Raw genomic sequence first — 13,946 nt, 5'->3', positions numbered from 1 at the left:
GCTGGGATGTGGGAAGAGACCATGGATTCCTGCTGCTGACCGGGTTAAGAAAAAGCCACCTGGAATCTTTGCCAACCAGCTCGTTATTAAAGGCAAAGCCCACATTTCTGAGCTCTGAACTCAGTTGGGAAAATGACATCTTGCAACATTTGCGTTCAACAAATGCAATCAACATTAATTAGCAGACAGGCGCTAATTATTAGCTTGTTCTTCTAGCTGCTAAATGGGTTCTTCCTCTTGGAAAGAAAGGGGGTCATCATTTTATCTGGGAAGAAGGACTGTCTTAAAATTTAAAGACTGTAAGCTCCTTTTGCAAGGAAAGTGTCTACCAACTCTTGGCGTTGGAGAAGCCGCATGGTGCAGTGGCTAGAGCATGGGCCTAGAAGTCAGCAGGTCATGGGTTCTAGTCCTGGCTCTGCCGCTAGTTTACTGTGTGGCTTTGGGCAAGTCACTTAACGTCTCTGTGCTTTAGTTACCTCATCTGTAAAATGGAAATTAAAACTGTGAGCCTCATGCAGAACAGGGATTATGTCCAACCCGATTTGCTTGTATCCACCACAGCACTTAGTACAGTGCCTGACACATAGTAAGTGCTTAACAGATACAATAATAATAATAGTAATTCTCCCAATCACATAGTATACTGCTCTGCACATAGTAAATGCTCAATAAGTACCACTGATTGATTAGGGAATAAAGACCGTGTCACTGCCATTTTGCCCTCAGTTCTCCTTCCCCAGCAACCAACAGTATGGAGGAAGCAAACAAACCTCTGAGTAGTCATTGTCGTAAATTTATTTCAAATGGCTCCCCTTCCCTCAAAGAGATGGTAGGGGTACATATTTGTGTCCTCGAGAGATGGACGGTACCGTCGTTTTGAGCCTGTGTCATCTTCTCTGGGTCTTTGCAGTTAGAAGAGAAGGCCAAATATGATGCCATCTTTGACAGCCTGAACCCGGTGAATGGGCTGTTATCCGGGGACAAGGTGAAGCCCGTGCTGCTCAACTCCAAACTCCCGGTCGATGTCCTAGGAAGGGTAAGACTGGGCCTGGAAAGAGTGGAAACACAGCTGCCGGGGAGAAGGGCAGTTAACTGGGCACTAGGGAGAGAGGGGACTCCATAAACCCTGACTTGGGTTGTTTCACTGCTTGGCCGTTATCTGCCATAGGGCCCATTTCCAACCCTCCGGCTTTGAGGGGCCCTTTCTGCTAAGGATGTTCGGGGCTCAGATGGAAGCCGAGGGGCCCTCTGAGAGCCTGCTGCTTTCCTGCTGGCTACTGTTCCCTGCGCAAGCTGGGAGAGACCAAGTTTCCTGACGATTTGGCCAAAGCAGATGCCCCCTGCCATTGTCATTTGACACCCAGCTCTCACCCCTTGCTTTTGCTCACCCTTGGGGTCATGTTAAATCCAAAGGGGTGGGGACACACTGGGAATTTGATTGTAAAAAGGGCTTCAAGGTTTTCTAGGTTTGATCGCAGTGGTCTTACAGGGCAGCTTATTGTCATTTTTGTTCAGCTCATAAGCTCCCCAGACCTCCCAGGGCTAGGGACCATGGGGACCTGGGTATTCTTTCTCAGCATATAGCATGGTGTTCTGCATTCAGTAAGGGCTTAATAAATACTATTACTGCTACCAATGGGGGAAAATAAAGAATCATTCTCCAAAACCCAGGACTTGTCTCATTTTAACATGCTGCGCATCTAAGAGGGAAACATGATTCGAGGCTTCTAGAACAAGAAGTGGGGTGGTTTGATGGAAAGGTTTATCACGTGGGTGGGCGGGAGACCGAGAGGTGTGCCGGGCGAGAGAGGAGATGGGGTGAAAAGCATCACGCCCGCTCTGTTTGGACTGTTCCAGGTTTGGGAGCTCAGTGACATCGACCATGATGGCATGCTGGACCGGGATGAGTTTGCAGTTGTGAGTAAACCCCGTTCGCCCCAACTGCTCTACCACATCCACAGGGCCCAGTCAGCTAACCGAGCCACTGCTCAGTAACAGTTACCGGAGGCCTACGCCTCGGGCCGACCACTGACCACCCCCACCTCCCCAGAGAGAGGACAGTAGACTTAGTAGACGTCATCCCTGCCTTCAATCAATCAGTCAGTTACTGAGCACTTACTATATGTACTGCACTGTACTAAGCACTTGGGAGAGTACAGTACAACAGAGTTGATAGACACATTCCCTGCCCACAACGAGCTTACGGTCAAGGAGCCGACAGTCTCATGGGGCACTCAGGCACATTGCTGTTGCTGGGCAGTCGCTAACCGTGCCAGATTTAAGTGTGTTCCCCCCCTCGCGCCCCCACCCCAGTTTCGGGTTCAGAGGAGTTTGTTGCCAGGATAGGCGATAGCGAAGAGCCTGGAGTCCCGCTGGATTTCTTTCCTCTGGCTCGCCAGTAGACAGAAAGCCACCTCTCGTGCAGATGGTAAAAGTTGGCACTTTGCTGCTGAAGATGTTTCTGTCCCAGGGCTCCCAGAAACCCTTTTCTCTTTATTTCACGGTTTCATTTTCAGCAGAGGGTAGCAGCTCCAGCCCTGTTTCTATTCAGAAAGCCGAGGACATCTCCGGCCGATGCCAGCCGCGCGCCTTCTAACTCCCCGCAAACCTCTGGCTGTTCTTTGTCAGCACAGAGCTGGCATCTGTGTCCTTCTGTGTTCAGCGTTTTAACTCCCCACTGCAAAGGGTCGGGACCGTAGCCTGTCCTTCTTGCTTCTTTGCCCCTTCCCTTGTTCAGCTCAACCTCGTTCTTGAACTGTGCGTTGCTTGAGGTTTGAATTTCCGAAAGGGCTCTATCTCCCCTTAGGAGGTCCTTTTGGGAATGTGAGGTAATAATAATAATTGTGGTATTGGTCAACCCTCACTCGGTGCCAAGCACTGTACTAAGTGTGGGGATAGGCCCTGACCCACCCAGGGCTGTTGGTCTAAGAAGGAGGGAAATCAGGTATTGAACACCCATTTTGCAGATGAGGTAAGAGGTACAGAGAAGTGAAATGACTTGCCCAAGGTCACACAGCAGGCAGGTGGCATAGCTGGGATTAGAACCCAGGTTTTCTGATTTCTAGGCCTGTGCTCATTTCACTGGGCCATGCTGCTGCTTTTCATGGTGGATGGATTTTATAGAACTCAAGTTTAATAATAATAATAACTATTATTATTTTTATTATGGTATTGGTTAAGCACTTACTATGTGCCAAGCACTGGGGTAGATATGAGGTAATCAGATTGTCCCATGTGGAGCTCACAGTCTTAATCCCCATTTTACAGATGAGGTAACTGAGGCCCAGGGAAGTTAAGTGATTTGCCCAAGGTCACATAGCAGACAAGTGACGGAGCCGGGATTAGAACCCATGACATTCTGACGCCCAGGCTCTATCCACTACACCATGCTGCTTCTCCATTTTAATAACGATAATAATAATGCTTAAGTGCTTACTCTATGCCAAGCTGAGATAGATGCAAGATAATCGGAGTGTTTAATTCCTGGAAGGGGATTCTGAAAGTCATTGAGAAATAGAGGAGGGCCTTTTCCCTGTGTCCGAGCGGTCAAAGCCTCATGCCTTTGACCGGAAAGGCTGCGGGAAGTCTCTTGGGGCCATGGAGTGGAGCCAGCCCTGATGGAGCCAATTTTTTTTTTTTTAATGGTATTTGTTAAGCGCTTACTATGTGCCAGGCACTGTACTAAGTGCTAGAGTAGACACAGTTAATCAGGCGGGACACAATCCCTGTCCCAAGTAGGGCTCACAGTCTTAATCCCCATTTTTCAGATGAGGTAACCGAGGCCCAGAAAAGTGAAGTGACTTGCCCAGGGCCACACAGTAGAAAAATGGCGGAGCCCAGGCCTGTGCTCCTTCCACTAGGCCTCGCTTCTTCTCTGATCGGTGTCCCTGCCCCCAGCCTGGCCAGATTCAGAGTGGGGAATCCCTTTTGCTTAGTCTCTTCCTTTGTATTTGAGGTTAACCATTTCCCCGAAAATGGTCCACCCCTGGGGTAACCGGTGTCCAGAGAAATGATCTTCATCCCTGGCCGAGAGGTGCATTAAGCGGAAGCCTCCCAGAATAGTGCCCTCGGCCAGACATATTCGACCCTCTAGTGTGGCGCTGGCTCGTCGGCCCTATCCCTGTGTGGTGGCGGAAGCACCTGACCCGTACCCTGTGTATGTTTCAGGCCATGTTTTTGGTCTACTGTGCCCTGGAGAGGGACCCTGTGCCCATGTCCCTGCCTGCAGCCTTGGTGCCACCTTCGAAGAGAAAAACGGTCAGTATCTCAGCCTCCAAGTGGTCGCTCCCCTCTTGGACACTGCCCGGGGAACCTTACCGCTCCTTGCCACCAGTAGGCATTTTCCCTACCAAAGCACCATTGGCACAGGTAGAGACGCGCCCAGAACCATCGGTGTATGGAGTTTTTCTTAACGCTAAAAACTGCATGGTGCTATAACAATGGGGCCAAGCGGGGGCCAACCGGGTCAGGGCGGAAGGAGGGGCTTTTCTAGGGGTGGGTGCTCAGAGGTGGGGCCTCGGGATGTGGGGACGAGGGTCTGGGAGAGGCGGGTGATACCTGCGGGTATTGGCCCATGGGTGGCCTGGGGCCCGCCCAATTCCGGTGCCAGTTCCATTACGGAGGGCGCCCACCTGGGGCGGGGACTCCCAATTTAGGGGCTGACGGTTCCACAGGGGAGTTGGCTCCTTTCTCCCCCGTCCCACTGCCTGCAGTCTTCCCGTTTCACCGCCTGTTTGGTGTTCCACTGGTGGGAGGCGGGTGACTGCCGAAGGGGCAGGAGAGTTCGGAGTTACCCGGGGCCATAGCTCGCCCCATCTGGAGGTCCAGTGGCCACCGCCAGCCACGATGGCCCCGGGTCCGCTCCAAGTTGTTTGTTTGCTCTCCTCAGGAACGGAGGCAGGGGTGGGGGTTCCCAAGCTCACGGGTCTCATTGGCCCAAACCTCTATTTGTGAAATGTCTGTGGTGTCCTTCACAGTGGGTGGTGTCACCTGCTGACAAGATAAAGTACGACGAGATCTTCCTGCAGACCGACAGAGACAAAGATGGCTTCCTGTCAGGTTCGGAAGCCCGAGAAATATTCCTCAAAACAGGATTGCCTTCTGCCTTGCTGGCACACATTTGGTAAGGAATGAGGCAAAATCTTTTTAGAAACCGGCCCCTGTTTAACCGCATGATCTCACTCGTTTCATATCATCCTATTTTAAGGATTTGCCGTTTTCAAAGAAAGTTCCTTTTCACTGAAGACTTTTGAATAATGTCTCCTTGGGATTTTAAGGGCTTAAGCCTGAGCTCGGTTTAGCCACGGCCATGGGCTAGAGGGGACCCCTGAACGGCGAGGAGAGGGGCCTCGGGAGGTGAGGGAGAGGTGGGTGTCTGCTCACCTGTGACCCTGCTCTTCAGAGGGCCAGAGGAGACCCCCACTGCTGATGGCGGGTTTAGGGGTCTTCTCTTCACCTCCTCCGTGGGTTACTGTGCTTACGCCCAGCAGGGACCCCGTCCTCCCCCTGGTCCTCCTGGCCACCTCCCCACCCACCACCCTCTCCCTTAGCGGTAGTCCTGGGGCAACGGAAGGAGCCGGGGGAGGGGGCGTGGAAGCTGAGTGGCTGCACTGCGGAGAGGGAGTGAGGTAGATGCCTTCAGGCCCCGTGCAGAGCCCCAGGAGGGTGCAGGAAGGGATGAGCGAGTTCCGGCCTGCACTGGGCAGGACTGGGCTCGGCCCCTTTCTGCCTGGAAGAAGCCAACAGTGGGAAAGAGGCTCTGAGATGCCTCACTAGCGCCATCCCCCAGGCGACCCCAAAGCCCCACGGGCCTCTTATGGGCTGAACTGGTGGTGGAATTCCTGGGGCTCCTCCCAAGTAATTCCCACATGACTCCCGCACCGCACGAGCCGACTCCGATTACTGGAGAGTGGCTGAGCCTGGGGGGGGGGGGGGGGCCGTTTTCTCCAGGCCGAATGACCCAGCGGGGCAGTGAGAGTCAAGGGATGTGGAGGGCAAAGTGGCCACGGCGTCTTCGGACTGGTCGGGGACCCTGGGGTGGGGTGGCAATAGGAGTCTGGGGTGGGGAAGAGCAGCCCCAAATCCTGGGGTGGGGGAGAACCCCACCGCCGGCTGACTCCAGTCCACCTTTCTGTCCCTCTTTCTGTCCCGTGGCCGAGTAGCTCGTTGCCGCTCTGCCGTTCCAGCTGCCTGGGGTGGCCTTTAGGGGATCGTAGATCTGTGGGACCAAACAGTGGTGTCCTGTACCCCCACGCTTGTAGGAAGCTGCTGAAGCGGGGGCGGGCTGGAGCCCCACCCCCATGTGCTCCTGGCATGAGGGAGGTTTGGTTCGGAGGGTATCCAAACCACTGGGGCGAGCGGGCTTGTTCCCAGCAAATTAGACCCGGCGAGCTCGGGAACCGTGGCTGCTCGACCCTCACGAACGAGTGCAAACTCCCCATGGGGAGGTGGGTTCTTGCCCACCTCGGACCCTTCCTGGGGATTTTGGTGGCTTCTCAGCACTCAGAGCCGGGCTCTGATGCGTGCGTGCATCCATCCATCCGTTCAGGGCCCTGTGCGACACCCAGGACTGTGGGAAGCTCTCCAGCGAACAATTTGCCCTGGCCTTCCACCTCATCAACCAGAAGCTGACCAAGGGCATCGACCCCCCACAGGCCCTCACAGCTGAGATGGTGCCTCCCTCCGACCGAGCCTTGATCCCCAAGGTAAGGCGGCCGTCCGCCACGTGAGCGCTTGCCGGCTCCGTTCCCGCTGGTTGGGGTTGAGTCCCTGCCCTGGCCCGAGGAGCCGCCGAGGCGGGGAGTCGGATGGCGGCCGTCAGACGTGAGCAGGATCGGTGTGCCCACCTCGTTGCCCGCCAGTCTGCATTGGCAAGCTGTTTCCCGAAGGAAGAACTCTAGATCCTGGGGCCAAATCCCAATTTCAGAAAAAGTCAAGAGGGGTTCTGGTGACTTCAAGGCTGTGACAGGGAGTTGGGCTATCTTCGAGGCCCCCTCCTCCAGGCTGTGGCGGCCCCTGGCTCTCCCTCAGCCTCCTAGAAGGCCCTGCTGGTGGGACACTTTTGAGGCACCTCAGTTTGCAACCTGTTTTAAAGAGCTGTGCACTTTCCTACCCTCCCCCATCCTCCTCCCCTCCACCTTCCTGCCAGTCACCTGGGCTTCCTGTGGCGAGCAGTCGGTGCTCCCCACCCCCTGCCCCCCAGCTTCCCTGAGGTGGTTCCAAGCTCCCCACCCCGGTTCATTCCTAGCTGGGGTGCTCCTAATAGGATTCTCCACCTTCACTCTAACTTCTGCCTTCTGAGGAAACTCTCAGCCGGCTCAGCATTAGTTTAGCTCCGTGATGGGAATGGACACTGCAAGGTTCTAGCCAGAAAAGTCAAAGCCATATGGTGTGGACTCTGGGGCGTCCTGTATCCAAGATCTCTTCTCTTCTCGCATTCTGATATTTACCAATATTGCATTATTTTCAGCGTAACTAATGTTTCTTTGAATGTTTGCTTTCCTCTCTGTGTGTTTTCTAGTTTGGACTATTTTTTCCATTCTGCAGCGCTCTGCTTTGCGCCTCTTTTGTAGTGTCCGTTTCTTAACTCTCCTCTGTCTCCAGGTTAGAGCTTTATCTTCTGGCTTTTCTAACCCCTTGGACGGTCTTGTCTGGGATGCCGCGGGAGGATTCCGTGGAGGCAGGAAGGGGACGTAGCCAGGGACCGTTGCCTGGGACTCTGCCCTCACGTGCGATTCAACCTGCGGGAATCGAGTCGATGCTACTTGTGCGGTAGCGGGAGTTCTGGTGAAGCCCAAGGAGAAGAGACGGTGCCCAGTTTGGCAGTGGGCGATGGTCCCGTTTCCTTTCCCCAGGTCCCGAGAGTGCCCCTCCCTCACAACACTGGCCAAGCCCCCGGGCGGTTCTCCGTCTGCCACGGCCTGGCTGTTTGATGAGGGATCTGAAGTCCCTTCCCACGGGCCAGTGCCGTGCAGAGGGTCGCGACATTCCAGGGGGTGTTGGGGCAGGGGGGTGTCTCAGACATCTGACCCATTTTTCCTCAGGGGAGGACAGGGGGTCAGACTGACCCTTGTGGGGTGAGCTGCGGATACTTAATACCCCAACCCTCCTTCCGTGTCTGCCCCAGGAGGGCCTGGGTTCACACAGGCTATTGTTCCTGTTGGGCAGGGCTGGGTGAGGTGGCAGAAACGGTAAGCTTGGAGGACCTGGGGAAAGAGCACAGTTTGGGGTCTCAGAGAGAGCGAGAGGGAGAGAGAGCTGGCCAGTGGGCTTGGAACCCAAGGGGGAGTTGGTTCAGTGTGGGATTGTCCGGGGCTCCCACATTCTGCACTCATCCACCCCAGAGTGTACTCTCACTCTGCTCCTGTGGTCCCGAGACCGTTACTCGGGGAGTCAACATAGAGGAAAGTAGGAATTGGGTGGTGGGGAGAGGTGCGGGGCCTTTCCCGGGAACGTTTTGACTGATTTTGGGGGGGTGTCGTATCGGTGTCCCCCAGTGGCAGCTCGCAAGCATTTTGTATTTTGCAGGGCCTTTCGGGACCGAGCCCCGTGGCGGATTTCTCAGCCATCAAGGAACTGGACACCCTGAACAATGAAATAGTAGACTTGCAGAGGTGAGTGAAGCACAATTCCCGCTGACTAAATAAATCCGAGGTCAGTGCCCGAAGGAGGGTTACCATTTCTCAGTTGCCCTTGGAAAACTTCAAAGCCTGGGAAGCACCCTGTCTAGACTGGTACTAATTGGTAGTTCCAGAATATTTCACCGGGCAAGGGGCAAGAGGCCTTCCCCATTTCCTGCCCCCTCCCACTCCCCTTGACGGTCAATCCAGAGGTTCTGGGGCCAAGATTTCATATTTACCGTGGGGGTGGACAAGGTTGTAGGTGGGAGGGTCCTCTAGACTGTAAGCCCATTGTGGGCAGGGATCATCTCTCTTAATTGCTATATTGTACTTTCCAAGCGCTTAGTACAGAGCTCTGCGCATGGTAAGCGCTCAGTAAATGCTATTGAATGAATGAGGGCCAGGGCTTGGGGGTGGCAAGCGGATTTTACGGGCCAGACAAAGCCCATTTTGGACCATCTCTTCCTCCACACTGGGAATCCCTTAGCATTTCCCAGGCCTGCTGGGAAGCTCTCAGGTTTCGTCGGTGGTCTGGATGAGTAAGGTCAGGAGATGGGAGCCAACAATGGCTTAGCCCCCTCAGCTGGAACCTGGACCCGTGGAGCTGATGCTTGGGTTCCCCTGCTGCCCCGAGGCCAGAGGCATTTGAGCTGGCCTTGCCTCTATTGTGAGGGATAAGGGTTTTGTGCCCAGTAGAACGATTGAGTTCAGTGTCCACTGGCTGAGGTCAGCAACTTCAGCTCAGCGTCCGTGGAGGGCGACTCCCCTCCGCCGCCCTCGGGCAAGCCCCATCCAGGGCTGGAAGCCCAGATTAGCTTGACCGCTCAAATTTGAGGCCGGGGGACATCCCGAACAGAACCGTCCGAGGATGGAGCCGGGGAAAGAGGCATCCGGGAAGTTTGGGTCAGAAGTCCGTCCGGACCTATTGGTCAGAGAGCTGTGTGAGCACGTTTCCTGTGGGCTTGATTTTTCCCTTGCAGAACTCGCCTATGGAACTGCAGAGGGGAAGGCGAAAGGCAGGCGGTGGGATGTGGGGCTGGGGGGCCCCAGGCAAATGTGGAAAGGGGAGAAGAGGGGGCCTCCTGGTAATCAGTCGATGGCATTTCTTGAGCACCTCTCTCGGTGAGAGATAAGCTCAGCTCACAGTAAATTCAGTTTTTGTCTCCTGTGACGGGCCATCCCCGGGGACTTTAGGGAGGTGGGGAAAAACTTAAAAGGAAGGCGGTGTGGTCTTGTGGGAAGAATGTGGCTCTGGGAGCTGGAAGACGTGGGTTCTAGGCTTCTCTGCCAAGTTGGGAGGATTCAGTGATTCAGTTTGTCTGAAAGTGCCAGGCACACTAGACGTTGAGTGGAAAAAGTGACTTTCTCCTTTCATCAGTCCCACTGAATGACCTTGGGATTGAATGTTGTGGTGAACCTATGTAGTTACTTTAGAGTTCCCACTGATCGCTTCTGTCATCCATCCCCGAGCCTGGCCTGAGGGAGGCAGAGGCTGGTGGGTATCCTGAGATGCAGAGAAGATGCAGTGATGAACAGGGACTCGGTAGTGATCGCAGCTCTTCTTCCCTAGCTAGAGTGTCCTGCTTCTGCGATAGCCAGGATCGGGGCCTTTAAGAAATGTGCCTTTAAGGCATGTGCAGCGTCCATGACAGACCTGGTTCCAATCGATCAATCAGTCCGTCAGTCAGTCGTGTTTACCAAAGGAGGGCCTACAGGGTGCCGAGCCCTGGATTAGACTGGAAACTCCTGGTGGGCAGGGAATATACCTGTCTATTGTTATACGGTACTCTGCCAAGTGCTTAGTACAGTGCTCTGAACACAGTAAGCGCTCAATAAATAAACCACACTGCCTTCCTTTTAAGTTGTTCCCCACCTCCCTAAGTCCCCGGGGATGGCCCGTCACAGGAGACAAAAACTGAATTTACTGTGATGCTGAGCTTATCTCTCACCAATTGAGTGAAAGCACTTGGGAGAGTAGGGTGAGGAGAGAGAATCTGCAGTAGATTATATCTTCTGTGCAGTAAAGAGCTTACTATTTAATATGGGAGACGGACACTAAAATAATTTGCAGGTCGAAGAGAGAAGAAAAGTGGGGATTTAGATGAGGAAATACTTGAGAAGCAGTATGACCTAGTGGAAAGAGCATGGGCCCAGAAGTCAGAGAACTTGAGTTTTAATCGCAGCTCCGCCACCTAACTGCTGTATGATTTAAGGGAAGTGTCTTTAACTTCTGTGGGCCTCAATTACATCATATGTAAAATGGGGATTAAATTGTCCTCTCCCCACTTTCTCCCTCCCCACTGACCTAGACTGTGAGCACTATCTGGGACAGGGACTGTATCCAACCTGATTATCTTTTATCTACCCCAGCGCTTAGAACAGTGCTTGAAACATACTAAGTGTGTACCGAATACCATAAAGAATGCTTAATTAGGGTAAACCAGAAGATGTAGAAGAGCCAGTGGGCCCCTCCTATGGTTTTTATTGACCCTTCTCTTCCAAAGCTGCTCTCCACCTTCCCCCCTCCCTCCCCCACAAGGCCAGGAGATTCTGGGGAACAGAAAAGTACTGGACCCCAAAATGAGAGAACTGGAGAATCATGAATAGGGGCTAAGAGATCTGTCATCCCTCCCCCGCAGACACTGAAAGCATCACAGACGGTTGGAAGGCGAAAAAGGGGCTCTGTCCGGGAATTAGTGCTCACGTACCAGGGAGCGCCGGGTCCACTTGCAGCCGGACTCTGGGAGACCGGGAGCCGAGCGGCCAAATGGTCGTCGCCGGGACCCGGGGGCGGGAAGGGGACGGTGGGCCCGGTAAGGGCTGAGCTTGAAGGAGCCCCATCTGGGGTCTGCCCAGCTTGGGCGATATGCTTTCGGGTTCGGCGGAGAGCTAAGATGAGTGAGTCCGAGAGTCCGCCTGCCAGAGGCGTGGGGGAACTGGGACTCCTCGTTGCGAGGAGACTCGGGGAGGAGTCAGGTGGAGCCGAGTTGCCGGAAGGGCGACCGGGGTGGGGTCAGACACTGCGCGTGCTCAGCCGACCCATCCGGCCCGTCGAGCGGCCAGCCAGCTTAACCAGCCAACTCGCTGGGATCCTCGGGCTGGCCAGCCCCCGTTTCAGTGAGCCTCAGGGGGACCTTCCGCTTGCCTCGATCAGGCCGAACATCGGTCTGTTTTCCTCAGGCCCGCCCATTTGTTCGAACTTCAAAAGCAGAAACGGGCGCAAAGTCGGTGAGCACCAAGTCGGAGGGACCTAGAGAGCCAGTGTCCAAAGAGAATCCGACCCAGCTCCCTGGACTGGTCCCATGGACACTGCCCCTCTCCCGGGACTCGGTCGCGGGAATGTGACGGGCTCACACCCTCCTTTCGGTGGAGGAGAAAGGGTTGGCTGATGAGCTCTCCAATGAAAAGATTCGCTTAGTGCCATCATCTTTGTTTGCCGTGGCTGGCTGGCTGACAGACACCTTTGTGTCCACGGGCTGTTGAGGCCCAGAGAACAATGGGCTATATTGTGAGGGCGAGATCTGGAAATGCTGTTCCCTGCCACTCAAGTTGCGTGAGTGACACACACGGACACAACACTCACTGACACAAACACACACTCTCTCTCTGTATCTCTTGCTCTCTCTTTTGCTCTCTCTCTCTCTTTTCCAGAGATCAGGTGCCCTGGACCAACAGTGACTTGGTGTAACCCCCGTCTAGGGAAAGCCCCCGTACAATGTCAGTTATTGTAGAGATTGAGGCACAATGTCCAACTTCACTCTTCATGAGTACAAGTCTGTTAGTCTGGGTTGCAGAAAAATAGGGCTTTTCACAAATATTTGCAACTAGGATGGGAATAATAGGGAGCATTTACTTATATTAATTCATTCAGTCGTATTTATTGAGCACTTACTGTGTGCAGAGCACTGTATTGAGCGCTTGGAAAGTACAGTTCGGCAACAAATAGAGACAATCCCCACCCAACAGCGGGCTCACAGTCTAGAAGGGGGGAGACAGACAACAAAAATGTCTGACTTCCCCTTTAGACCATGAGCGCGTTGTGGCCAGGGAATGTGTCTACCAACTCTTGATTCGTACTTCTCCCAAGCACGTGGTACAGAAACAGTGTGGCCTAGTGGAAAGGTCACGGGCCTGGAAGTCAGAAGACCTGGGTTCTAATACCGGCTCTGTCACTTGCTTGCTGTGTGACCTTAGGCAAGTCACTTCACTTCTCTGGGCCTCAGTTCCCTCCTCTGCAGATTGGGGATTCAGTAGATGTTCTCCCTCCTACTTAGCCTGTATGCCCCATGTGGGACTTGATAATTTTATATCTACCCTAGTGCTTAGTACAGTGCTTGGCACATAGTAAAGCAATGAACCATTATTATTGTTTTTATCATTATCATCATTGTTATGTGATGATGATGATACTATCTTTGAGTGTGGCTGTTTATTGTTATATTGTACTCTCCCAAGTACTTAGTAGAGTGCTCAATAAATATGATTGATTATTATTAATAATAATAATACAGTGCTCCACACACAGGAAGGACTCCATAAATATCATTGCTTTGTTGATATAAAGCAGCGAAGGCTTCGGGAAGATGTCAGACCAAAAGGTTTATGGGACTTTGAAAATTGGTCTGATCTCATTGGTTCCCAAGGTGTGGTGTAAGCAGTGAAATTCTTTAAAATCCAAGTTCTGTTCATTCGGAAAGCCTTCGTTTCACTGATTGACATTAGGGGAAATATTTTCACAGAGTCTTAACATTTGACAACCACAGCAGGTCCTCACTTTTCTCACTTGTCAGCTTTAATGGTGTCACCACAGTTCGCCTTTCCATGCTAACCCGAGGTGAGTAAATCCAGGTCTCTTTCAGAAGCGATTCTCTTAAATCGCATTAATGCCGTTGTCAACTTCAGTCTTCCAGCTTTTCCCTTGCAAACTCTGTGTGTTGAATTCAGTGAGCAACAATTCTCTCAGGGCCAAGCTTGGCACAGAATGATTCAGTCTCTCTCTCTCACTCGTCGGTTATACCGCCACTGAGCAGAGACCCTTTCTTTCAGCAGTTTCGGACTTGGGCTTTGTGGAATGGAAACTTAACGGCCAGAATCAAGCGGGCCCGGGATTTTGGTGGGCTTTGAGGAAGGCACTTCACCTCTGGCCCAGCTTCCGAACCTGGAAAGGAATATGGCATCGTTGCTCTGCTCTGTGGGCAACCCCCGCCTGCTAAAATTAAGTGCTGGCTCAGGCTGGACTCTGGTCTCAGGACTCTGTTCAAGGATCGTTGGTCGAGTCCCCGAGGAATGGCCTGTGTTTGCTGAATCACACACTGCGTTTTAGGATCT

General features: G+C 53.3%; 1 protein-coding gene across 1 annotated transcript in view; it reads left to right on the top strand.

Annotated features, from left to right (window-relative positions):
• EPS15 (epidermal growth factor receptor pathway substrate 15) overlaps positions 1–13,946 on the top strand; it is a 74,390-nt gene that overhangs the window by 28,783 nt on the left and 31,661 nt on the right. The window contains exons 7-12 of the mRNA XM_029083059.2: positions 911–1,036; positions 1,858–1,917; positions 4,168–4,257; positions 4,977–5,122; positions 6,548–6,704; positions 8,527–8,612. Coding sequence (XP_028938892.1) covers positions 911–1,036; positions 1,858–1,917; positions 4,168–4,257; positions 4,977–5,122; positions 6,548–6,704; positions 8,527–8,612 — 665 coding nt within the window. The remainder of the gene's footprint in view (positions 1–910; positions 1,037–1,857; positions 1,918–4,167; positions 4,258–4,976; positions 5,123–6,547; positions 6,705–8,526; positions 8,613–13,946) is intronic.

This window comes from Ornithorhynchus anatinus, chromosome 18 (assembly GCF_004115215.2).
Source record: "Ornithorhynchus anatinus isolate Pmale09 chromosome 18, mOrnAna1.pri.v4, whole genome shotgun sequence".
Classification (NCBI taxonomy): Eukaryota; Metazoa; Chordata; class Mammalia; order Monotremata; family Ornithorhynchidae; genus Ornithorhynchus; species Ornithorhynchus anatinus.
The sequence above is the reverse complement of the archived record's forward strand: the minus strand, read 5'-3'. Positions and strand labels throughout refer to the sequence as shown.